At 38.7% G+C, this 25,757-nt stretch overlaps 1 protein-coding gene across 1 annotated transcript; it reads right to left on the bottom strand.

Annotated features, from left to right (window-relative positions):
• Positions 1–1,888: 1,888 nt before the first annotated feature.
• Positions 1,889–2,579, bottom strand: LOC147610481 (uncharacterized). Its single transcript, XM_086786611.1, has one exon. The coding sequence runs from the start codon at positions 2,575–2,577 to the stop codon at positions 2,035–2,037; it is 543 nt and encodes a 180-aa protein (XP_086642737.1). The 5' UTR covers positions 2,578–2,579; the 3' UTR covers positions 1,889–2,034.
• Between the last annotated feature and the right edge of the window lie 23,178 nt (positions 2,580–25,757).

Here is a 25,757-nt window from a genome sequence, read left to right as displayed (position 1 = left end):
TCTACAATATTTAAGTTTTGTGAGATTTTTGATAAGATGTGATTTTCATAGAATTTCAAGTTTTTTGGATGATGGTTATGGTGATGAGAGTGAGGAGGCCCTGATGAATTTTAATTTCTATATATTTTTTGTATTGGTGTTCATGGGTTAGGTAGTGCCTTGTAATACATGTAATAAAAATGATTAAAACATAAAACTAAAGACCATATTAAGTGCTGGTTGTCTACCAAGCATTATACGAGCATTATACCACTTGCTCTTAAAGAACATCTAATTTATATGCACACAAGCGCACATAGACACACACACACACACACACACATTTTATTGCATTATATGTAGTCAAATATAACATTATAATATATGTAGTATATAATAATATAAATAGACATAGTATAATCTTAGGAGGGCTTACTCTAGGAAGAAGTGCTATCTCCTATATGGGTCTACGTTGAATGAGTACTAAAAAATAGCTATAAATAGACATAGTATAATCTTAGGACGGCTTACTCTAGGAAGAAGTGCTATCTCCTATATGGATCTACGTTGAATGAGTACTAAAAAATAGCTATGTATACATGGTTTTAGCAATATATATATTATTTCCAGTAGGTATACTTTTTGTAGTCTCAGCACACACATTAGACGAGTCTAATTGGGAAAATAATGTAAAATCCAAATATATAAGATTTAAGAAAATGCGTGTTTGTGTCTCTGTACAGTGCATGTATTTATGTATATATATATACATACACACACACACACACACACACACACACACACACACACACACACACACAGACACACATATATATATATATACATACATACACACACACACACACACACACACACACACACACACACACACATATATGTATACACACACACACACACACACACACACACACATAAGGAACTTCTTTGAAGGTATCTATTATATAGGAGGTTAGTCTTCATCATGATAATAGCTCGACAATCCTATTTATCTTGACATCCTTAGTATAAGCAGTTTGCTAGGTTTCCTAAATCACAAGGGGCTATAGAGATTGAAAGATTTAACACAATACTAATGGTTTCCATTCTTTGAGTTGAATCAAAACTACACAAAAATTGAATAATTGATCTTGGATCATACTAACTTCCTAGTATCAAGAAATAAAAAAGCTGGTAGCCTCGATATCTTTTGGTGTATGATGATTATATTAGTTCAAGATCAATTAAAGTTTAAATAAGTATCCAAACCTTAATAAGGTTGGTGATGAAAAAAGGAGTCATAAGTTTTGCATCTAATTCCTATAAATGGGTTGATTTGGTGGTTAACTCTGGGGTGTGCCAACTACATTTTTCTTTTTGATGCTAATCTATAGTTGCACACAATTTTTTTTAGTGGTCTATTTTTATGTGGTTCTACCATTGAGGTACTCAAAACTATAATCACCACTCTGTGTAATGGTGATGCATTGTCTTCCCATCTCCTTATTATGAGCCCACTAAATGTCATCCACTAAATGTTAAATTCGCGAGGTATAAATAAAGACCTACGTTACACATGTATGGGGTGTAAGCCAGCATATAGACAACTTACGAGGCATTATTGTCAATTCCTGTCTATGTTCTCGATACTCACTCACACACATGCAGGATGCAGGTAGATGCTAGGTGTATATATATATACACGCATATGAATGTAGCGTATGAATGCACACAAAAACGATTGGATTTCTAGAACGTTTCAAACCAAAGAGGTCCCCTTACCGAGTCTATGTGAAATATGCCCCGTACTCTCGGAAGTAAGAGGTCCGGCCTCTGAGTGTCCCACCCATTGCCCGGCCCCTTAGTAGGGCCCAAGTGAAAGAGATCCCCTTGCCCCCACCCATCATCGTCCAACTACATGGGCAAGCACACATAACCACACATGCTCATGGACACAAAATGGGTTAGAGCATAAACTTCCACCCTAAAGGTGAAGTCAATCTTAAACCTCTCCCCTATTCCCTGTGTTCGTGTCGTCTTCCCATTGCTCGTTTCTTCTCACGAGAGAAAATCTATATGACGCTGAGTGATCTCGAGGAGGGTAAATGTATTGATCCTTAAGAGCTGCCGCTCGAGAGCTTGGCAGAAATTATGAATCATGGCGCCGATCTGACTGAGTTTGGGGGAGGCGGGGTCGTTCATGGCGACGTGCAGGTAATCACCAATTGCGACGTTGACGCTGCGGTTGAATTTATAGACGCGTCTCGTGAAGGTTCGCCAGAGGCAGGATATGTTGCACGCAGTCAAGACGTAGCCCACCGCCCTATTGCTCACACCATTGAACGGATCGGAGTCGTTCCGATGCAGGAAATCGTAAACGCGGCCGTTGTAGAGGCTTTCGAGAAGCTGGGCTTGCTCTGTTATCAGGTCCGGAATATCTACGGTAATCCTTCTCATCAACTGCCTGTACGTATCGCCATCTCTCTGCTGCAAGTTTTCATCAACGTAGGCGTCCGTCAGAAAGTATGGTATCGTCACGATCTGGCTTGCCTCCGCGCCCGAAGTACACCAAAGGTGGTCCGGCCATTGGTCGAGGTCCATTCGCTCTCTTTCTCCTCGCCTTCTCTCCGGCGTAAACAGCCAAAGAGCCACAGAGGAAAAGAAAACAAACAAACGGACATATCTCTTATTACACTTTTCTCTTTGCTTTATACACCCTTTCGAAACGGCGTCCGTGTCTTTCCACGTATAAAACGTAAGGGCGTTTATTGACTCTAAAAGGGAAGAGGGGGTTGTGTGTGTTTTTTTTTGGGGGGGGGGGGGGGGGCGTTCTTATATTGGAGGACTCCCATCTCGATGAAAGACACCATTCCCTCGAGAAGGCATCTCTTACAATCACTTTAGTTTACCAAAGTTATGGCATAGTTATAGTGCCACTTCGCTATGGATCAACCTTATATATTTTACTAGGAGACTCGCTTATATTATGGACTCTTATCTTTATGTTATGCTTATAAAGAAGAGAAGGCAATGTAAGAAAATTCAGAGTTATGGCATAGTTATAGTGCCACTTCACTGTGGATCAACCTTATGTGTTTTAGTAGGAGAGTACTCTTGCTTATAGTATGTACTCTTATCTTTATATTATGGTTATAGAGAAGAGAAGAGAATGGAAAAAAATTCAGAGTTATGGCATAGTTATAGTGCCACTTCACTGTGGATCAACCTTATGTGTTTTAGTAGGAGAGTACTCTCACTTATGGTATGTACTCTTATCTTTATGTTATGGTTATAGAGAAGACAAGAGAATGAAAGAAAATTTAACTATCCATCTCTCTTGTTAGCTTGTCTACTCTTGTGTGTGTGTGTTTTCTTGCTAGAAGCTTGAGCTTACCCTCTCCCCTAAATTCTTCTCAAGAGAGAGAATAAATTTTAATATTAGATTTATTGTGGTAGTTTTTGAAATTAAAAGTACTCAGATCTAAATATGTAAGTTATCTCCATGCTTGTGGACATGCTTGTAGATTACTCAAAGAACATGCTTTAGAGGATGATTTTGAGTCTTTCTCTAGTAGAGGGGACTATTTCTCCTCTCTTAGTGATGGTGGTTATTTTGATAGAAATGAGAACTTTTGGACATGCTTAATATCTCCATGCTTGTGGACATGCTTGTAGATTACTCAAAGAACATGCTTTAGAGGATGATTTTGAGTCTTTCTCTAGTAGAGGGGACTATTTCTCCTCTCAGGGTACTTAGTGATGGTGGTTATTTTGATAGAAATGAGAACTTTTGGACATGCTTAATATCTATTTGATATTGTCAAGTTGGGATCTAATTGCTTGGATCTTACAGAATTGACTTGATATGTCATTTCCCTTGCACATATACTAGAGATAGAAATTACAGATTAGATTATGGCATTACCTTTACACACATACTAGAGATAAAAATTGTGAGGATATTCTTGGAGCCATTAAAGGAAGAGTGAATTAAGATCCATTTATATTGACCTTGTATTTCTCTCTATGGGTTCGAGATCTAGATTAGGATCCTAATACATATATATTTTTAAACCAAGCTCTATTTATGAGGTGGATGGAGAGAAAGTGTGACCATTCATGAGATATGTGTGTCCAAAAGGAAACATGTATCCTTTTGGTGTGACCAAAAGGAAACATGTATCCTTACTTATGAAAACAATAAACTGAAGTGTGCCAATTCATGCGACATGTGTTGGTGTGTGACAAAAAAGGAAACATGTATCCCTACTTGAAAACAATAAAGTTCCTGGCACCACACACGTGACTTTGGTAAATGACCATAACACTGAGAACTAAGGGGGATGAGAGATGAATAATTACTCAAAATGAGACAAGAGGAAGGCTAAAATCATCTATACCCAAAAAGAAACATAGGTAGTCATCAATACGGCTAGTCCTTCGCTAAAAAAGAAAAGTGTGCCAATTCATTAGATATGTGTTATTGTGACCAAAAAGGAAACATGTATCCCTAATTATGAAAACAATAAAGTTCATTGGCACATGACTGGTAAATGATCATATAATACTTAGAAACAAGGGGGATGAGAGATGAATAATTACTCCACATTACATTCACATAAGAATCAAAATGAGGCAAGAGGAAGGCTAAAAGTATCTATACTAAAAAGAAACATAGGTACTCATCAATACTACCAGTCCTTCGCTAGGCTTTTCATTGTAATGGGAATCGGGTGGCTTTCTCCTCCTTTATTCATAATTGGAGTTAGATTTTATCTCGGGAATCTATTGAAAATGTTTTGGGATCTCAAGAGAGGTGGTATGGAAAGCCTTCAATAAATGGATAAGTTTATGCTTATGAGTTATTTCTTTAGGTTAACATTGTTAAAATATACAAGTGAATAGAGTGTGTGCGGGAATAAGCCCTTAGCAAGAGGCTATAAAAGAGAATATACAAGTGAATAGAGTGTGTGCGGGAATAAGCCCTCAGCAAGAGGCTATAAAAGAGAATCTGTAAATGTGAGAGAAGCTGTGAAAAGGTGAGAAGTATCTACTGGGAGAGAATAAAGGGTAGCATGACAAGATTTAGGAGGTGTGGAGATATTCTGGGAAGAGGTGGAGAGAATCAAGCAAAAGAGGTGGAGTGAATCAAGGAGAGATCAGTGGCATTAGATGCTTGGATGTAAACTCTATAAATTGAGGCATTGACCTAATGAGAATTTGCTGGTTTTTGATTATCCATGCCTACATTAAGCTATCAGTTAATTGCTCACTAATCATATCTTGATTATCATCTTAATTGCTCACTAATTACGTCTTAATTATCATCTAATCTCTTTGCTAATGATGTTGATTCTTGCATTTGATCAGTTAATTGCTCACTAATCACGTCTTAATTATCGTCTAATCTCTTTGCTAATGATGTTGATTCTTGCATTTGATCCACCATAGCTCATCACATCGTTACAAATTTAACATGGTATCAGAGCCTAGCCTAGAATCTATCAAATTTATGAGCCCATTATCTTGCTAATCACCTAGCTAATCAGGATTAGTAGATAATCAAGTTCTTTTAACCTCTTTTTCAAAGAGCTTTTGTACCCCCAGCTGGTGGAGGAGCTCTCTCTCCCTTCACATATAAAATTGGCCCAAAACCTTTTAGCCACACATAGCCACAAGCTCTGTGCTTTAGCCCATCTACTCAATTCAGCAAACCGCCATCGGCGCATCCTGCAGATCTCCATGTTTTTCCACGCACCTTTTTTCTGAAGCAAATCTGAGATCTTATCTACACCAGATGCAATGGCTCTAATTCCTCTTGGCCCTGGGGGGTTTTCAAGGGTGCTCTGCTCTGGTGAAGACAGTTTTTGATTTCATCAAGTCTACAGTGAGATCCAAGCTCTCCATCAAATATGCAGATGACTTTGGTAAAACAGAGATTAAGCATTCAATGTTTGGTCAAATCTTGTGTTTCTTGGCTTAATCCTCTACTAGACTAATTGCTATTGATGGCCTTGATGAAAGGATTTGAGCTCATTTGAACTCTAAGGCCCTAGATCTGGACTCCTCGCGCATACTTTGTTTTCTGCAACAAAACAAAGGATTATTTTGCTAATTAGTGATTAATCAACACTATATTTTGGTACAATTGAGGGTCCAAATTAACACTATAGTGATTAGTGATTAATCAACACTAATCACTATATTTTGGTACAATTGAGGGTCCAAATTAACCATTAGGTATCTGATACAGATCCCTATAACTTTAGATTGCAATTCAGAGATGGTTTGATACTCCAACCATTCAGTATAGATTTGTTACCCTTGGTTTAATGTAATTTTTGGTGAATTTATGCTGATAAATCTGGTGTAATCATCACCTAAACATCAAATTGAGTTATAAAAGGGTAGACACTGCCCTTGAATCTTGAAATTGAATCAAGAGGTAAGACCCCCTTCACATCATCATGAGCACAGCATAAGAGATAGCCAAATTCAATGGGGAGAAGTTTTACACATGGTAAACAAAAACCATGTATCTACTCATGAGGAAAAATCTGTGGGGGGAGTAGTTGAGGGAAGAGATGAATGCCAAGAGGTGAGTGGGGAAAATGAGTGGAAGAGCAAGAATGAGAAAGTATTAGGACTTATCGCACTCAGTTTAAATGATGAAATCATTCATCACATCACAGGGATACAATGGGCAAAAGATGCATGGGATGAACTCAATAAATTATTTGGCACTCAAGCAAAAAATTCAAAGATAAATCTGTTAATGCAATTCTACAAATTGGATATGAAGGAAAGTGAACCTTTAATCATACACTTGAACAAATATAAAAGCATTAAGCAACAACTGGCAGCCATTGGCAAGAAGGTAGAAGATGATGAGGCACTAACAGTGCTTCTGAAGAGTGTGGACAAAGGTGAATATGAAAACATTGTAGTAACATTAAAGAATGTACTTGAATTGAAGCTGCACGAGATAGAAGGAGCTCTACTAGAGCAAGAGACCAAGGTCAAAGAGAAGAAATGGCTGGACTCAACAGCTGAAGAAGAAAAAGCATTGTTCACTCAAGGAGGATTCTCTCGAGGAGGACGAGGAAGAGGCAGAGTAGGAGGAAGGACCTTCACTTGCCACCACAACTGAGGAAAGCCAGGACACATGGCAAGAGACTGCTATAACAAACCCAGTGAAGAAGGAACGACATCCGCAAAGTTCATGGAGGCTCCTAAGGAAGTGGAGTCAGATCATCTTTTCTATAAGAGAGAGAGAGAGAGAGAGAGAAATCCCATAACCCAATGTAACCTACTCCTATTGCCGAGTTCTTATATAGCTACTTGGTAAGGCTTATCCAAATCCTTCTCCTTTCTTTTGTTTGGCCTTTCCTCCTTTAAATCTTTCTCCAAGTCCACCTCGGAGCTGGGTCTTCACTCTCATCCCCTTTCTTCTTCCACTCTTCAAAGGATTTTTGAGACAACCTCTGGTTTCTCTCTCTAGGATGACATCACTCAATGCCCATGATTTTTTGGTTTTTTAGGCTATTCATAAACCAATTAGCTTGTGGATTTTACTCTAGTGGTGTGGTACTTGACTTGGTGCACCATAATTCCTTTTCTTATCGACAATTCCTACTCCATTTATGCCACTATAGATTCATATCCTACTTGTACTTCTACACTCCATAATTACCTAATCTTCACTAGCTCTACTAATACTCTATAGCATAGAAACCCTTGGATAAACAAGGAGGCTACCAAAGCAGAGGTGATGAAACCATGTCCACCATTATAGAAGTAGATAACAGGGGGTACATTTTTGGCAAGCTTTCAAAAAAAATTGGTGAACCCAACAGAGTAAAACCACCCTCTGTGCTACCGATGATGTAGGCCATGCGGTAGATGTATGTGTGAGCACTTTAGTCAAGGTCACGGGCACTTGTAGTAGCCTAGGACACATAGAGAGAGAGAGTGTGTCAAGGACTATGAGTTTAGGGACTTGAGGCACTAGTCGCAGAGTATCAAGTAAGAGGAAAACTTGGTATAGGGTCTAGGTGTGCTAGGATTATTCACTTGAGGGGAGGTGTTGAAATATACAAGTGAATGGGGTGTGTGCGAGAACAAGCCCTTAGCAAGAGGCTGTAAAAGAGAATTTGTAAATGTGAGAGAAGCTATGAAAAGGTGAGAAGTATCTACTAGGAGAGAATAAAGGGTAGCATGAGAAGATTTAGGAGGTATGGAGATATTCTGGGAAGAGGTGGAGAGAATCAAGCAAAAGAGGTGGAGTGAATCAAGGAGAGATCAGTAGGATTAGATGCTCGGATGTAAACTCTATAAATTGAGGCATTGGCCTAATGAGAATTTGCTGATTTTTGATTATCCATGCCTACATTAAGCTATCAGTTAATTTCTCACTAATCACATCTTAATTATCATCTAATCTCTTTGCTAATGATATTGATTCTTGCAGTTGATCCACCATAGCTCGTCACATTGCTGCAAATTTAACAAACATGGCATTTGACTAGTGTATGTTTTGAGGTACTTACATAGGTTATCTCATGAATCTATTTGAGATATTTTTGCCTTTTAGGAGAGGTGGCAATGTAAATTCCTTGGCAAATATTTAGATGACACTTAGAAATTGTGTACTTGAGTTTATATTCATCTTTCACAACATTCCACACATGTATTTTGCTTTAAAGAAAATAAAGTGAAAAGAAGGTTTCAAGCTCAAGCCCTTTCATTTAAGTCCTTCCTCTTTGACCCTCCAAGTAAAAAATCTCAAATTAGTTTGGAAGAGGAACAACAATGGCATATGACTTTAGGTCAAGTGGGGAGCTACCAAAACATTTCTCTTTGAAGCCTTGATATTAGCTTACTCTATTAGTTTACTTGAAGAAATTTGAGGTGTAGAAAGTAGAAATTTAAGGTAGGAGATATCAATCACGTGCAAGACATCAAATTCACGTTTTTAATTCTTCAATGAGAATAAAAACCTCACTATTTAGGTAGGTATCTCTCGTGAAAAAACTCGAGGGTTGCACTATTAAGAAATCCTATGTATCACTTGCAAAATCAAGGGGTATTTAAAAAACCCCTTGCCTGTGAATTTTTCATGAATAAAATGACCCCTTTTTCTATATGGACTTATGTGTTTTTTTTCAAAATCGATTAAAAGAGCTCTTCATGTGAATGTATTTCTGTAAATTTACCTTAAAATTTTGAATTAAAAAACCACTTCATTTGAACTCACATGGTATACTTACATATTTTTAGGTGAGCCCGCCAAGTGTAAAAACAAGCAATTACACATGATTTTGAAAGTATCTTTAGATAAATAAGAACCTTGAAGGTATTACATAAAATATATTTGCATTCAAAGAGAGCACCACAAATGTAAGCTAATTTGTAACCTCAAGAAGAATATAATTAAAAAGCACTATATATAAGCAACAGCTATGCATGCATAAATAATAATTATAAATATATAAATAATAGCTTTGCATGTATTATATGTGTATGTTTTTGTTAAACTCGTAGTGACCGCTTCATACTTATGAACACACACTAAAAATTCATGCAAAAGACAAACATGATATTCTTGTAAGGTGAAATTCAAACAAAAAGTGTACCATTTGAATTGGGAAAAACTGCCATACTTGACAGGGGTTAAGGTTTCTAAAAACCATTTTGGAGTTTCCAGTTATGGGGTTAATACAATCTCCTTCTTCAAAAACTAGAGTTGATTTCTATCCCCCTCTCAAAGAGCATTGCCTTGGCATTGACTATTTCAATGGTGAGATGTGGCAACTCATTTTCAGGAAAGTAGTAGCTTGTATATTGCATTAGGGCCAAAAGTGAAAAAAGGGCCTTGTATTAAAGTGATTAACTTGTTAATTTAGTAGGGGTTTTTAAAGGTCAAATGCCTCCAAATATGACAGTTTGGATTAGATTCATAGATAGATTTGGTTCAAAAAGCATATCTCTACATTAAAAGCAAAGATAATATTAACTTATCTCATAAGTCATTTTTCCTTGTTTTGTGTACCATCATTACATTTTTATAGTTTGAATGATTTGAATTACCTAATGAAAAATTACCTAATGATTTGAATTACCTAATGAAAAATTTTGATCATTTTCCTCCAACGTATTTCCCTCTCTCAACTTTAGTTTTGCGCTCTTCATGCTCAAAGCATTATTGAACCTTTCCATTCTCTTTCACAAATTTTATGACCTACAAGAGTTTTGCTTCCTTTGCAAGTTCTACTGTCTACTTCAGATATCCCCTCCCAAAGTAAGTTCCATATGAACATCAGGCTTGATCTTGAATATGCAACTTGACGAAGCGCAAATCAAAGATCATTGAAAGATACAACTACAAAAAACTGACTTCGGATGGAACGGAGGAAACACATCGACCTATGATTGATGGTTGTCTCTACCCAATTGATCCCTCAATTGGTATGTGTCCTTCCTTTTCACCGATTCATGATCTACTCTAGTTTGTAGGAGATGGTGTAAATGGTCTTATGGGTATTGTTTTAGATTATTTCAATCAAGGAATGAACATGTTAATCATATTTATAACTTAAATAGAGCTATATTAAATTTTCAAACCTATATTGTTTTAGATTATTTCAATCAAGGAATAAACATGTTAATCATATTTATAACTTAAAAAGAGCTATATTAAATTTTCAAACCTATATTTGTGAGCTTGAGAAAAAAGTTTAATCTCTTGAAGATTTGAATGAGAAGTTACATAGTTGATTGAATAAAGTTAAAGTCATATCCATTGGGTTAAGAGAAAAACCAAAGAAAATAAAACATATAAATAGACTACTAGAGACTTGTGGGGCAAGAAAAAGAAGGTTGAGACTTGCTGAACTTTATGCCACTCAAATTTTTGGTCTAGATATTTTAAATTCAGAAGATAGGGTAAAGAGTTGCTGTGTGACAGGATTTTATTTCTCTTATAGATCCTTCACACATTATTGTAGAGACATGTGACAAAGTTGGGGTTAGTAGAAGGGGATGTCTGGCTTTATTTGGATTATGGTTTTAAAATTGAAACAGCAAAAAATAAAGCCTTTTGGATTGCCAAGGCCACACAAGGTCATTGAAGCACAAAATTAATTGAATCTAGAAATTCCAAACATTTTTGGAGATTATTTACATATAGAGGGTTTCATGCCATATGAAAAACAAAAAAAATAAGATGTTTTTGAATATACTACTTTTAATAACATCTGGATGGACCTTAAAAGGGTATAAATTGCCATGGTGCAGCTTTATAGAATAAGTATGCATGAGTGTAATGGGCATCTTAAATTTGTCTTGAAGTTGGATCAAGCTCATATTTAAAAAAAGCCAGAAAATGGAAAGAATAAGCATTTCTCTCATGAATAGAGCATTAGAGTATAGCTAGGGCATGAGAGCAACCCCTGTTCATAGTGTGCAATTAGAGATGGAGCTATGGTGGATTGGCTCTGCTTAAGTACTAGTAGAAAGCCATTAAACACTAAAATGGCTTTTTTTTCATGCTAACATTCCAAGCATTATTGAATCTCAAAATGCAGGTGAATATCTGAATGTTGACACTGTTGGTGGTAGTTTTAAAGTTGAATAGCATATGAATGCTTATTTAAAGTTTTAAAGTTGAATGGCATATGAATGCTTATTTAAAGGCATTGAAGTCAATATTTGGTATAGCTGGTGATGTTAACTCTAAGTATCCTTGCCTATACTGTATGGCAAGTATGGGGACAAAAGAGTGGTGTGACAAAAACACTAATAGAAGGCCACCATCAAGAAATAGTGTAGATTTATCAAAATTTACCAACACTGAAATGATTTGGGATCCATTCCTCCCCATTGAACTTAAGAATGCTCATATTTGTACATTGCATGCTAAAATAAGAATACTAGATAAACTTCTTAATCTTCACCTAGACTATGCATATTCAATCAAGCCAACAAAACTTGCAGATGAATGCATAGGTAAATGTGAGAAATTGGTATCAAACATGGGTTTTCATGGTGGTCAAGTTCACCTTAGAAAAGACCCAAATGTTTCGGGGAAGTCAAGTGATGTTCTTTGCACATGTATCAATGGGAGGATCAAAGGCCACAAGATTTTTGAGCAATCATGACAATAAATAGGTGATAGTAGTGTGGGAATGTTAGAAAGAGCTTTGCCAAATAACAAAAAATGTGGCAAGTAACGAGCAAGTAACCCTCAAGTAGCAAATAAGAGAATGTAAGTTTGGAAGCTTCTTGAAAACTTTCTATTTGAAAACTTTCTAAAGCTTCTTAGAAAAGAAGTAAGTACATTAACTTATGTAGCAAAGTTCAGAAAAGCAATAACTTGTCTAATAAAGGCAATTTAGAAGGCATTGGGAGAAAAGGACATTACGTACTACTTTGTAAGCTCAGGGGGTTCAACTAAAAATATGTAAGTGTAGCACGTGAGTTTATCAAGAGGGGCATATTCATTCAAAAAGTTACAAAATTACATTTATAGGAGGGGTTTTTTAAATTTTAAAAAAAATCATAAGCTTATATGAAGAAAAAGGGGTCATTTTATTCATAAAACTATGTAATGCTCGTGGGAAACAATGTTCTCTGCCTAAGCACTATGAGCTGCCATGAGTACCGAGGACAGAAAGGTAATGGATAGATGGTGAACTCGGGGTTCCCGATGAAACCAGTGCCTGCGATGTTTTGGTAAGCTACGCATCCGGTACATGACCACGCACCGATCGGATGGCGAAGACGATGTTACACCAAGTAGCAATTCAATACCCAAATCGGGGTCTCTATCTCGTGGTTGGCTTGATGAATCATCTGCTGAGATACCAGATGATTATCAAAGAAAGGAAAATGCTCGTAATAAGAAGGGATGATCTTCCTAAACCGGCGAAGGCCAATAGGAGTTTGTAAGGGTTTTTTTAAATACCCCTTGAACGCACGTGATACATAAAATTTCTTAGAGGTGACCCCCCAGAGATTTTGTAAGACATATAAAGATATTGTTTACTTTTGATTTGCGAACCATCTTTCTTTGTGTATAAAACATAAGTAACTAGCTACCTTTTCTTATGCAGCATATTCTATATGTTCATGGGCCATTCTTTGTTGAGAACCAGGGACCACTAGCAACATGGAGTACTCAAGTCATGGAGAAATCACACTACTAATCCCGCACATCATTCTTTTGAAGTATAAGGCATGGTGGAGGGAAAACAAGGAGTAATACAATGAAAGAGATTTTAAATTGGTTCTATAAAGGCAACTTAGAAGAATTCTAGCTATTGAACAAGGCATTTTGGAACAAGAACAGACTGCTCAACAAGCAGATACTTTTCAAGAAGAGGAAACCACTCAAACAGAAGCATGAAACTAAGAATCAGTTGTTGTCTAAATACAAAACTCTATATATTTTAACCTTTGGAATTAAGAAACACTGCAAATACAAAAATTATTTGTCTTTAAATATACTTGAGCTTCAAAAGCTTACAATTTTGAGGGAAAAGTATTTCTTGAGTTTCTTTACATTCATGTCATCAGCAGGAAAATCTCTTATCTATCTTAAAAATTTCTCTCTTATATCCACCAAGAAGATTAATATCTATCTTTTGAGCTACCAAAGCATAGGAAGAATAACAAAAAAAGTAGCCTACTCTTGAAGGCCAAAATCCAAGTCCATAACCAAAACTCCCTATGGCCGCTATTTTCTCTATGAGCATCACACTATTGGCATTGATTTGAATGGGGATGTAACCCATGAACCTTGATAAGAACTTGAGGGTAAACATGAGGACATCAAAATTGTCTTCGAAGACACTCTGAAAGATTAGAAACACCTCTTTGTCTAAAGAGGGAAAATAGTGTGTAAGAGCAGTGTCCTTCTTCATTGAATCCTTATCTCGTGCACCTCTTGAACCCTTTACAAAAAGTTGTTAGCATCTTCAATTTTAATCTGCATTCAAACCACACCCAAAAATAAGGAAAAAGAAAATGACAAAATCCAAACACAAGAAAGAAAATTATTGAATGAAAATAATAAACTTACTTTCTGATTTTTATCCTCTTCAAGAAGCTCATCTCTCCATAAATTAATGGAGCCTTGATTTTCCTCTTTAGGCTCAACATACTCTAGATTCTCTTTTCCAATATTTACTATCCCAAGGACCTCCAACCTCTCCCCAAACTCTTCATTGGATAGAGGTGGAGCTTCCTGTGTAGCTCTTTTGATACAAAGAGCTAAAGCACTAGATGCATCAATGAACTTTTCATTGGAAGTCTTTGTGTTCAGTGAAATAAACTCCTCATAAGGCTCATTTTCAACATCTATAAACCATGAGGCCACATCACATCCCTTTGCAATAATGGTGGGGCAGTAGTCCTCTCTCAAGTTAAAAAGCTTCTAGATATGAGCAATCAAAATAAACTCCTTCCCCTTGATCTGGAAAATGAGGGGAGGGATGGAAGTGTGAAAGAAGCTTGACATCAAACTCCTCTATGGTGGCAGGAGGTTCTTTAATTATAGTTTGAGATTTGAAAAGTGCAACGTCTAAACCAACACTATCCTTTCTTTCTTCTTCTGGCTGTATGGGTTCAAGATTTCCTTCAGAATTGACAATTTAAAAAATTCTCATTTGAGGATGCACCCTCCTGTCTCATATTAATATTTCCAAATAAGAAGAAAATGAATATGCAAGGGACTTCAAAAGAAGTTTGCAATCTTGCATGTGCAATGGGCATGTATCATTTGAAGGTTGGAAGAAATCATCCAGTGTCATTGACATCATTTTCTTTGTCACCTTTCCCTTCTCTGCTGATGTTTCAGAAATAGAAGACATATGCACATAAGAATGCTCATTTTGAAATGATGATACCATCTTTCATAAGCTCTTCAAACAACTTTATCCACTCTTCATTTAGAAAGCCTTTGCCAATGATCCACAAGGACTATTGAATTGACTGTAGTATTAAATATCTCTCTTGCCTTGTTGAAGAACCTAGGATCACAACCACGTTTGAGGATATAGTCAAGCAATTCATCACTTGGTGTTTCATCTAATAACTCCATGAATCTAAATGGTTGTGCTTTGTCCTTGGTTTTCATTTGAAAAAATTGGTTAGATACAAGATTAGAAAAAGATGGAAAAAACGACGTGAAAAAGAACTTCTAATCCTGGCGGGCAGACAGATTAACACCATTTGGTTAGAGCTTAGAGACAACAATATAGCATGATTTAAAGACTTACAATACTAGTGGAATTGGCGGAATCATGCCTTTGGTTGGAGGCTTGAGAGTTGAACAAAATGTAGCAAAAGCTGGTAATAAAGCAATGGCAAAAAGTAAAGAAGTGAGGTTTGAACAACGTGAATAGCTTGGGGGAATTGAGTGCATAAGAAAACATATGAAAGAAAAATGGTCACCCAAATTTATAGTCGTGTGATGGACCAATCATGATGTGATGCCATGTGCATTGACCATTGAATCCACGTGTACTACCACGCAGACTGACTGTTGATGCCAAGTGTACCCCACATGTATTGCCATGTGTCATTACCATTGGACCCACGTGTACTACCACGTAGATAAACTATTGAGGCCAGGTGTACCCCATGTGTACTACAATGAGTGGCGTCCTTCCACATGTTGTTATCGTCGTTGGACATGTGGCACTTCTACTCCTATGGCAGCTCCACCAGGGCCGGGGAGCCATTGGTTATTGTCCTTATTCACATGCAAGTTAACCGACCTTCAAAGGTACCATCACTAAAGATGCGGAAGGACGCCACTGCGGAAGCTCCTCACTATGTGTGACTCAAGTGGGCTCAATATCAAGATAATGCATGCTTGGTCTTGTTCCTGACAACGCTCAAAGAAAGTGTAGACTGGTGGTACACTCAATTCCCCACCAACCACATCTTAGATTGGGCCACCCTCAGGCTATAGTTCTTGGCTACCTTTTGGCTTGGGAACTACTTTGACCTCATTACTCAAGAGCTCAACCAAATCTCCATGAAGGTGGGGGCATCAGTGGCCCAACTTGTCACAAGAGCTAAAGTTTTGGTTGCTCAACTACCCCAAGATCCTAGAAACTATATGCTGCAAAAGTGGGTGCTTCACGCACTCCCTACTTAAATGACGATGAAGATGAGAGAGAGTTTTCCACCCCAAGGAACCAGGACTTCCAAGACAGAGCGCCACAACTAGAGAATGCTCCCCGCATAGGTGGAGCTCAGTTCCTCTTGGTCCCCACTTATCCTTGGCATGTCTTTAACTCCTTCAATGGTTCCTCTATCCCCGATGGTAGGTTCTACATCCGCTTCCATGGACGAGCTCACCACCAAGACCAAGAAGGAGCTTGAAGATTTCAAAAGGTCAAATCTAGAGGACGTGATCGTGGGCAGCGCTGAGGAAGGAGATCGAGTAGCTCAAGGCCAAATATCCCAAGATGAGTCCATTTTGCTTGGTATGTAGTTCCCAAGACCATCTTCTAAGTGATTGTCCCACTAAGAAATATTTTTCATTTTTCTCAAAGGCGGGACATGAGGATAAGGAGTTTTACTACCTCAAGGGACTCCAACTTATGCAACAATAACTTAAGCAAGGGGCCACCCCGCATAATCCCTTCGTTGAAGGTTACATGGTGACTCCAACCCTGTAGTGCTTGAACTTCTGCCTAGGTCCCTATTCACCAACCAAACCCAACACCCTTCTTGAACCATCAATTAGTAGGAGTAGCTATCCCCCAATCCCAAGATTATATTAACCTTATCACCACTGGCCCCTCTTACTTAGCTCCCCTACATACACTCCCCTCCCCCATGGCTACTTATGTACAAACCCCTCCACTACCCTAGGACACATCATCTTAGCAAGGAGCTCAAGTAGCCATGCTAGCATACACCAATACCCCTCATCTCAGAGAAATACTGACATAAAATCCCCTGCCTATGCAAATTCCATATCAAGTAGGCACTCTCCCAACCTATCAAGTTTACCTCCCACCCATGCCATTTCCACAAGCACCTCAAGCCTATCAAAACCCACCTAGTCCCCCCAGTGGTCTATGCTGCAGCTCCTCTTGTACCTCTAACCACTAACAACATGTATGGGCCCCAACCTAACCAAAAGGTTCCCCAATCACCATCCTCCCAACAATCCCACCCAACCCCTTATATGCTACTGTTGTGGGGGGAGCGGCCAAGCTCAATGTACTATACTAGAGGGTTGGTGCCCATGCCTCCATTGCCCGAAGAGCCAAGACTACTACACATGGGATTTTCCTAAAACCCCGCTGTGGTTAACATGGTGGAAGAAATGGTGCCATATCCCAAGGTTGACATTCACCCGGTGTCCTAAGGAGCACCAAAGACACGAACTCTTTCTCCTGATGGTATAGAGCACCCATCCATTGGGGAGCAAGCTTATAAGGAGACCGTGGAGGATTTCACTCATACATCACCCATGAAGAAGGAAGCAGCCCCTACCTTGGTCATTTCCCGAACCACCATACCTTCAAAGGCAGGTGAGGGGTCTACCCATCTGAAGGTGAGTAATTTACATTGGGAGGCAGTGTTGGTAGGGGCAAAGGTGGAAATCCCCCTTCCTCAATTATGTAGTTTGAGCCAAGAAATAGGAGAGAAAGTGCTATGCGTAGTCTAGCATTGGGTGGATTCGAAGGTAATTGGGGGGGAAGCCACATCTAGTAGTAGTGGGCGCGGCGACGGTCCAAGTAGCAAGCAAGGGTATGCCTCACTGCCACCACAGGGGTGGCTGATCACCAAAGCTCAATGGTGATAGTCTCCGTGGGAGGAACTCAAATTACAGGGGCCATTGTGGATGGTGGTTTTGGTGTTAACATCATGCCTGAAGCTACTAGGAAAGCCTTGGGTCTCTGAATTATCAAGCCATCTCCCTTCATCATCAGAGTGGAAGACTAGAGGGAAGTGATGCCCTTGGGACTAGTTAGGCAAGTTTTGATCACTTTTGAGGGATTGGTATTTGAAATGAATTTTGAGGTGTTAGGTCTCCCACTAGCTAGAGGGGCCTATAGCTTGCTCATTGGAAGGCCTTGGTTGAGGGAAGCTTGGATGATCCATGATTGGGGCCTGGACAACTTGCATATCCCTAACCTAGAGGGGACGATGACCTGCCCTTGGAAAAAGGCCCTCATGAGAGTGCAAGGGACACTACCCTACATGACAGGATTCCCATTTGGGAGGGAGGAACTAGTGATGAGGAACAAGAGGAATGGCAAGGATTACCATTGGATGAGGCCTAGGATCCATTTGGCTCTTAGAAGGAGAGGAGGCATGACCTCTATAGAATTGGTTAAATTTCTATGAGGGGTTCCAGTGCAATATGGTGGACATAGTGGAGTTGGACCCAGCTCCCATTCAAGAGGTGTCCCAAGAAAGAAGAGCTCTCAAGACACAGTAAAATAGGATTAGATAGAATCCTTGCTCACTCTGGCCTCCTCCTCTGCACTTGTGTCTCAATAGGAAGAAATAGGGGTCATAGGTTTAAAGGAACCAGATTTTTCTAGAAAGAAGTTCTCTGTAGAGAAGTCATCAGACACACTCGCAAGAAGAGGCACGCAGAGCACCTCAAGACTAGGGAGGAAGACTTGCTAGTAGAAGAGATACCCACTGGCTAGATATAGGAACACATTGGTGATTTCCCTTTGGACATCACTCGATCCCATGACCCCTTATCTCTCCATCAAGAAGCACTAGGTAGCAATAGATCCTCTCTTCCAACCACCACTTACCAACCACGAGGAGGTGAGAGAGCTGAACTTGACCATAATAGAAGCACTAGGCAATAGATCCTCTCTTCCAACCACCACTTGCCAACCACGAGGAGGTGAGAGAGCTGAACTTGGCCATAATTTTCTAGAAACAAAAAATCCCCCCTCTTAATTTTGTTTCCATTACAAAACACACAAAAACACAACAAAAAAACAAACCAACAAAAAACCCCCCCTATACGTATTTTATTCTTTCAAAAGAAACGAAAAAGAAAAAAAACAAAACCAAAAAAGCCTCTCTCCTTGTGCTCTCTCTCTCTCTCTCTCTCTCTCTCTCTCTCTCTCTAGCACCATCTCTCTCCCTTACCTCTTCTCTCTCACATTGTCACCCCCCTCTCCTCTCCATTGCACAACCCCCCTCATTTGCCACCTCACCATCCCCCCCTTGCTTCACTTCCCACCATCACTCACCCCCTCTCTCACCCTCCCACCCTCACCCACCCCCTTTTCTCTCACCCTTCTACCGTCACCCCCCTCTCCTCTCTCTTGTGAAACCCCCCCCTCGCACCTCACCACCCCCCCTTTTTCTTCACTCGCCACACCACCGTCACTCACCCCCTCTCTCACCCTCCCCACTATCATCCACCCCCCTCTATTCTCTCTTGCACAACCGTCACTCCCCCTCTCCACTACCCAGTTACTCTAGTAAATGAGCCTTCTAACCTTAGAACAAGATACTCTAAGGTATCACTAAGGAAATCACACTAAGAATGGATGCTAGATAACATATTTTCTAGCACCGTCCCTTGATCAAGAATCCATACCACACAGGGTGTGCTTGGATCAAATCTACCACTAAGATAAAGATTCAATAAACATCACTAAGATAAGAAATGCCCCACAAGCTATAAAATGTCATACAAATGTAATGTCATCATCAACAAATGTAATGTCATCATCAACAAATGTATCATGCTGCCACTCATGCTTATTTGAAGAAGTCCAGAAAGGTCTTGAATAGGAGCATGTTGTCACCCATGATGTCTTCAAGAAGAAATCATCACAAAGAAGTCACCAAGTCGATGTAGGCACCACCAAGGTAATCATGAATGAAGTCCTAGCTAGCACATAGAAATGGAAACACCACTAAGATTTGATCTCCATCAAGAAGTCGATGAAGTTCACCATCACAAAGGATCCTAATCTCACATAGAGACCATAAAGTAGTGTCACCTAGGATCTCAACAAAGGTTATGTGCAAAATACATGTGCTCACATAGAGAATATACCATAAAGGTAACATAGACATAACCACTAAGTAGAACTCAAAATGTATGCAAGTGACTTCCATCTCACACATGGAGAGTATCACATGCAGTATCACAGGGTCGATCCAAGTCCTTTATAACATGAGGACATTACAAAGTTTTTTTCAAGGAGTTCACATGATGATGACAGAACCACTTCCTTCTCGATCAAGAAGTGTCTAGAGCCACCAAGATACACACAAAGTAGATGAGAAGATGACCATGTTGCTACCATCTCACACATGGAAAGAATGAGGTCACCATGTCTTTCACAAAGATAAGAACCACCAAGGAGAATGTGTTCCCATCTCTCACACATGGGTTGCACATTATGTATCATGTGTGCTCACGTTAGTGCTCTCAAAATCACAAAGATATCCTAGGTTTGAATAACCCTTATATCACAAAGTTTAAACTTTTCCTCCTAAAATTAAGGAAGAACATGAGTGAATTGGGGGGAGGCTTGATTCTCCATGGATCGTGGTGGAGAGAATGCACCATTTTTTTGCTAGATGAGAGCTCAGTTATTTGCGCCAGAGGGAACACCACGACTTGCCACTAAATGCCACCTAGTTAGGTGCTCATTAAGGCACCAAAATTAGCATTTAGTTATTGTAGAAGGGGTAGTAGAACAATCTCCCAAAATCGCACACAGTTGGCAATTTTAAGGTAATTTGGTACTTAGCGAGGTCGCCACAGATGGAGCTACTAGTACCTGAAGGATATATGCATTTTATGTTGCAAATTTGGGTGATTCAAGGCCTCCAAAAGCACCTTCTTCTCTTCTTAACAGAGGTTTGAATCCTTTGTCACTTTCTGAAGTGTAGGCAGATGATTCCAAGCTGTTTGGGCAAAGGCTATGCATTGTCCTCATCACCCTAAGCTAGGCTACAGAAGCCCCAAGAGAAGCTATGGAAAATATCCCCACACAAGGGAAATGGAGAGCTCCAAAAAGATTTAATTTGCACCGTTTTCACTTAGAGGAAAAATAGCACATAATACCTTGCAGTGCTGATGTTCAATTTAGTTTTGAAGCTGATTTTTTGAAGCTGATTTTAATGAAGTAATTCTTCTCTTTCCAATTCTTTAGAAGATCCTTTGAAACTCCACCTTGCACTCTTCTCTCAAATGAGTAAATCTCTCTCTCTTAAGAGTTTGATCACACCCATAGTGGTGTGGCCCTATTTGATAAATGAGGAGCAAGAAAAGGCCTCAAATGCCATAGCTGAAGACCAAGAAGATAGTTCTACTGAGGTTTAATGAATTGATATTCTATTTTGAAAAAATCCTTTTATGATAACCTCTTTTGTATCATTGTTCCATCTTGTAACTTCTATAATTACAAGTAAGATTACTTTTTTGATAATAGAAAGCTACTTTTATGAAAAACTAATGTTTTGTTTATTTTGTACCTTTGTACCCTATTCTACTTGTATCATTAAGACATTTTGGAGGTCATTTGGAGAGACTTGGAAGAAATTCACTAATGTCTAATTTCTCTCACTAGTGAAAACTTAAAAAAATACCAAAATGTCTGAATATCAAAATGTATATGTTATTCCAAATACCAAAACGTCTGAATGTCAAAATGTATATGTTATTCCAAATTACCATTCTGATATTTAAGAAAGGTTGCACTCTGTGGCCAACAAGGAAATCAGAATTCTGGACAACAACAGTCCAATGATTCACAACAAACAATCATACACAAGTGGAAGAGGCCAGTCTAGAGGCAAGGGGAGCCAAAGAGGCCGAGGTGGTTGGAAAAAAAATAAAATGCGAACAGCATAGAGTGCTATTACTGTGGAAAACCAAGACACATGGCAAAGGACTGCTATAAAAAGCAGAATGACATTAAAAGTGGGAAGTTGCAACAAAGCAACTATGCAGGATGGCAAAATGAAGTACTTGGGTGATGTACTTCATGTTCTAAATATTACAAAGAACCTAGTTTCTGTGGGACAGATGGTTGAGCAGGGTCTACAAGTGAGGTTTAATCCTCAAGGATGTTTTGTGGAAGACTTCAAAAATAAGTGTCGCTTGGTTGTAAAGGGTAATAGAAATGGCAGGATGTTTACTTTGGATGTGAACATGCCTGAGATAAAGACAACCATGTTTGCGCATGGAACAGGTGTCATTGTTATAGATATTGGTATATGACACAAGCGCATTGGTCATGTGAATGTACAGCAACTGAAGTCTATGCAGGCCCACAATATTGTTGCAGGTTTGCCAAAGTTTAAGGTTGATGGTATGCATATAAGTATGTGAAGCATGCCAACTTGGTAAATAGGACAAACATGCTTTCCCACAGGAAAAGCATGTCAGTGCAAGGCCATTGGATGTCATACATGCAAATGTATGGGGACCGACCAAGACTGCAACAATTGCTGGTTGTAGGTACTATGTTATATTCATTGATGATCACACTAGGAAAGTGTGGGTTTATTTCATGAAGGAGAAAAGTGAAGTGTTTGCTCACTTCAGAGATTTAAAGACTTGATCGAGAAAGAAAAAGGCATGCAAATAAAATGCCTAAGATCAAATGGTGGGGGAGAATATTTCTCCAATGAGTTCAACGATTTCCTGAGGAAGCAGGGAATCAAGAGGCAGTTTATGTGCAGGTATACCCCGTAACAGAATGGTGTTGTAGAAAGGGAAAATAGACACATTGCAGAAGTGGCACGTGCCTTGATATGCCACATTACTTTTGGGCAAAAGCAGTAGCAAATACTGTGTACATTATGAATAGGACACCCCCACTATAGCTGTTCATTGTATGACTTCGGAACCAGAAGTTTATAGGCATAAGACTAGATGTGTCTCACTTGAAAGTGTTTGGGTGTATTGAATATGTACATGTTCCTGATGAAGTGAGAACAAAGCAGGATCCAAAGGCATAAGACTAGATGTGTCTCACTTGAAAGTGTTTGGGTGTATTGAATATGTACATGTTCCTGATGAAGTGAGAACAAAGCAGGATCCAAAGACAGAGAAATGCATCTTCATTAGTTATACTATGGAGCAAAAAGGTTATAGTTGAATCCATTGGTTCTACTCTCATTGACTGTATTGGAGACAATTATTAAATGTAATGTTGTTCTAGGTCTCCTTGGCCTTTCAACTGTTTCATTAATATCCTCAAATGCAGGATAAGCCCGATGTTCCCTTACTTGTTTGAAGTTGAATCCATAGGTTCTACTCATTGACTGTATTGGAGACAATTATTGAATGCACTATTGTTCCAAGTCTCCTTGGCCTTTTAACTAGTGTTCTAGGTCTCCTTAGCCCTGGAACTATTTCATCAATATCTTGAGATATAGGATAATCCCGATATGATACAAAGTGATGGGTTGTAGCAATTTCTCAAAAAATAGATCACAGAGAGAAGAAGAACATGCTGATCAGTAGAGCAGACATGAAGAAGAAGATCAAAAAGTGGGAGAGTATTCAATTTTTTCCCTCCTCTATAATATTAGAGAAGATATGCTTTATAAGATATGCCTTGTACTTTGTTAGGAATCTTGAATGCCATTGGCCTTCATTTTCTCCAAAAAGGTATTACTTTTTAGATGAATACGGTGGTTTTTGAATATACTATAAAGTTTTTAAATGTATTTTTATACGCATTTAGCTATTTTCCAATGTTACGTTTGCATCTTGTTGATTGGTGGGCTTCTATTTTCCAATGTTACGTTTGCCTCTTGTTGATTGGTGGGCTTCTATTTTCTCTCTCTTATGAAAGACCCTCTAAATGACCTCCGAAATGTTCTAATGCAACTTTAAACATCAACCAAATTTCAGTTTTTCTTATAACCTGAAATGCATGCTTTTATTTGAGAATAAAAATAAGTTCTGTAAATATCAAATCTTCTAATTTTTTCTTATTGATAATGGCTCAAAGGCTACAGAAATTGGGGGCAAGCATTTCATACAGAGATGGTTTTTTCAACCCTCCTCTTCTAATAGTAGCATCATTAAGCTTGAACATGCATTTAGAGTTTGTACAATCACAAGAAAGTTAAAAGATTCTCTGATATCTTTTAGGGTGTGGTTGGCATTTACAATAAGCTTTCTAGGGTCTTCAAACGGTGAAACCTTAACCTCAAGTTCAAAGTATGGACAATTTTCTTTAGAGTCTAGGGATAGCCAGCCATTTCCGCCACCTCCTATAATCAAAACCCTAAAACCAGTGATTGGTGAGATATCTAGTAGGAAAGGGCTAAAGAGTTAGGACTAGCCTTGCACCTCATGGTATCACTTAGGTGGAAGCTCTCCGTTGGCTTCCAAACATCTCCAAAAATAGTGTCCATGCCATGTTCAACCAATCTTCTATTTAGCCACATTGTCTTTTTTCTTTGCAACTCCATCAACCTAAAACAAGCCACAAAAATGTGAAGAGGAACAAACCATGTGAACTAGATTTTTCTTGACATCTTCCTGGTGTCCTTGCCTTCTAAATGTCATGTAATATTTTAGCTTTGAAGCTTGACATTGTCGCTGTATCAGGAATATCCTAGTTGAGTGAAGTCAGGTATGGGATAGGAAGATCTTCAAGCTCCCCATATACACCTACTCTAGATGGAACTTTGTATTCTACATAGTAGACAAACAAATTACTCTTGCTAAAGAAAGATTGTGATTGTTTAGCGTAAAGAATATCTAAGAATCCTTTATGAATGGCTTGAAATGTGCCAGTAAAGCACTCCACTTGGCTGCCATTCAAGACATGTTGATGGGAGCACATCTGCACATCAAAAGTTTGCATGTTAATTATTTGTTGGGCAACAAAAAACAAATTAAAAATTTCACATTAGTATATTGGATCAAATACTTATAGTGTGCTTGCAGAAGTAGTTACACTATAGGGTTCAAAAACATGTCCTTAGCCATGTAGACATGTTGAACTTTTGCAAGACACCCATGTTTTGTCACCTCGAATGCAATTATGCGACCTTTACAATTGTTCTTTATGTCATCTCATTTTGTTCTCTTCACTTTGTGAGAACCCTTGTAGGACGGAAGAAGTTTTACCCAATCATTGATATTCAATGTTAGTGGCTTCCACAAACCCCATCCTCTCTTAAGTTGAAATATACATGAAGTAAATGTGTGAGGAGTTCTTCAGGAAGAAGCCATTGAAGATTGAAGAGCAGAAATGAAGGAAAGCTAGAAGAGTGCTTGAGAGAAAGTGAGGGGATTGTAACGCGGTGAAGATTTCCACAAAGCAAGAGAGAGAAATGTTGGCATTCAAAATTTCTTGTAGTAGCAAATTGGTGTAATTAATGCTCCTTGTTTTTTGCACCTCATGCAAAAAAAGAAAAATTTTCACCCTTAACTTGAAAATTTACCTTGTTTCCAATGTATCTTGGCCAAATTAGAGAAAAATGAATGGTTTTTATTTCAAAATCAATACCAAATTGCCAAAATAGAGGACTCGAGGCAAGAATGTCATATTTGTGTACACATGGCTCCTTGTTATTTGCTAGTTTCTTATCAAGAAAGGGCCCAAAAATTACCATTTTTGGTCCTAATGATGAGACAAAGATAATGGTACAATAATTCAATAAAGGTTGCAAAAAAAGGCAGAGTGGGCCTGTGTGAGGGAACCATGCAGTGAGAATGAAAGTGAGGCAGGGATGGTATACAGATGCACAACAGTCAAAGAGACAACTCTAGAAGCAGAAGTTGAGAC

The sequence above is a fragment of the Cibotium barometz genome, chromosome 49, assembly GCF_041138505.1.
Source record: "Cibotium barometz isolate CiBa-2024 chromosome 49, ASM4113850v1, whole genome shotgun sequence".
NCBI classification, from domain to species: Eukaryota; Viridiplantae; Streptophyta; class Polypodiopsida; order Cyatheales; family Cibotiaceae; genus Cibotium; species Cibotium barometz.
Note: the sequence above shows the minus strand (reverse complement) of the source record. Positions and strands in the feature narration are given on the sequence as shown.

What these genes read in the sequence shown, in the direction of transcription:
- LOC147610481 (XM_086786611.1), bottom strand. Translation starts at nt 2,577, where the DNA reads ATGGACCTCGACCAATGGCCGGACCACCTTTGGTGTACTTCGGGCGCG.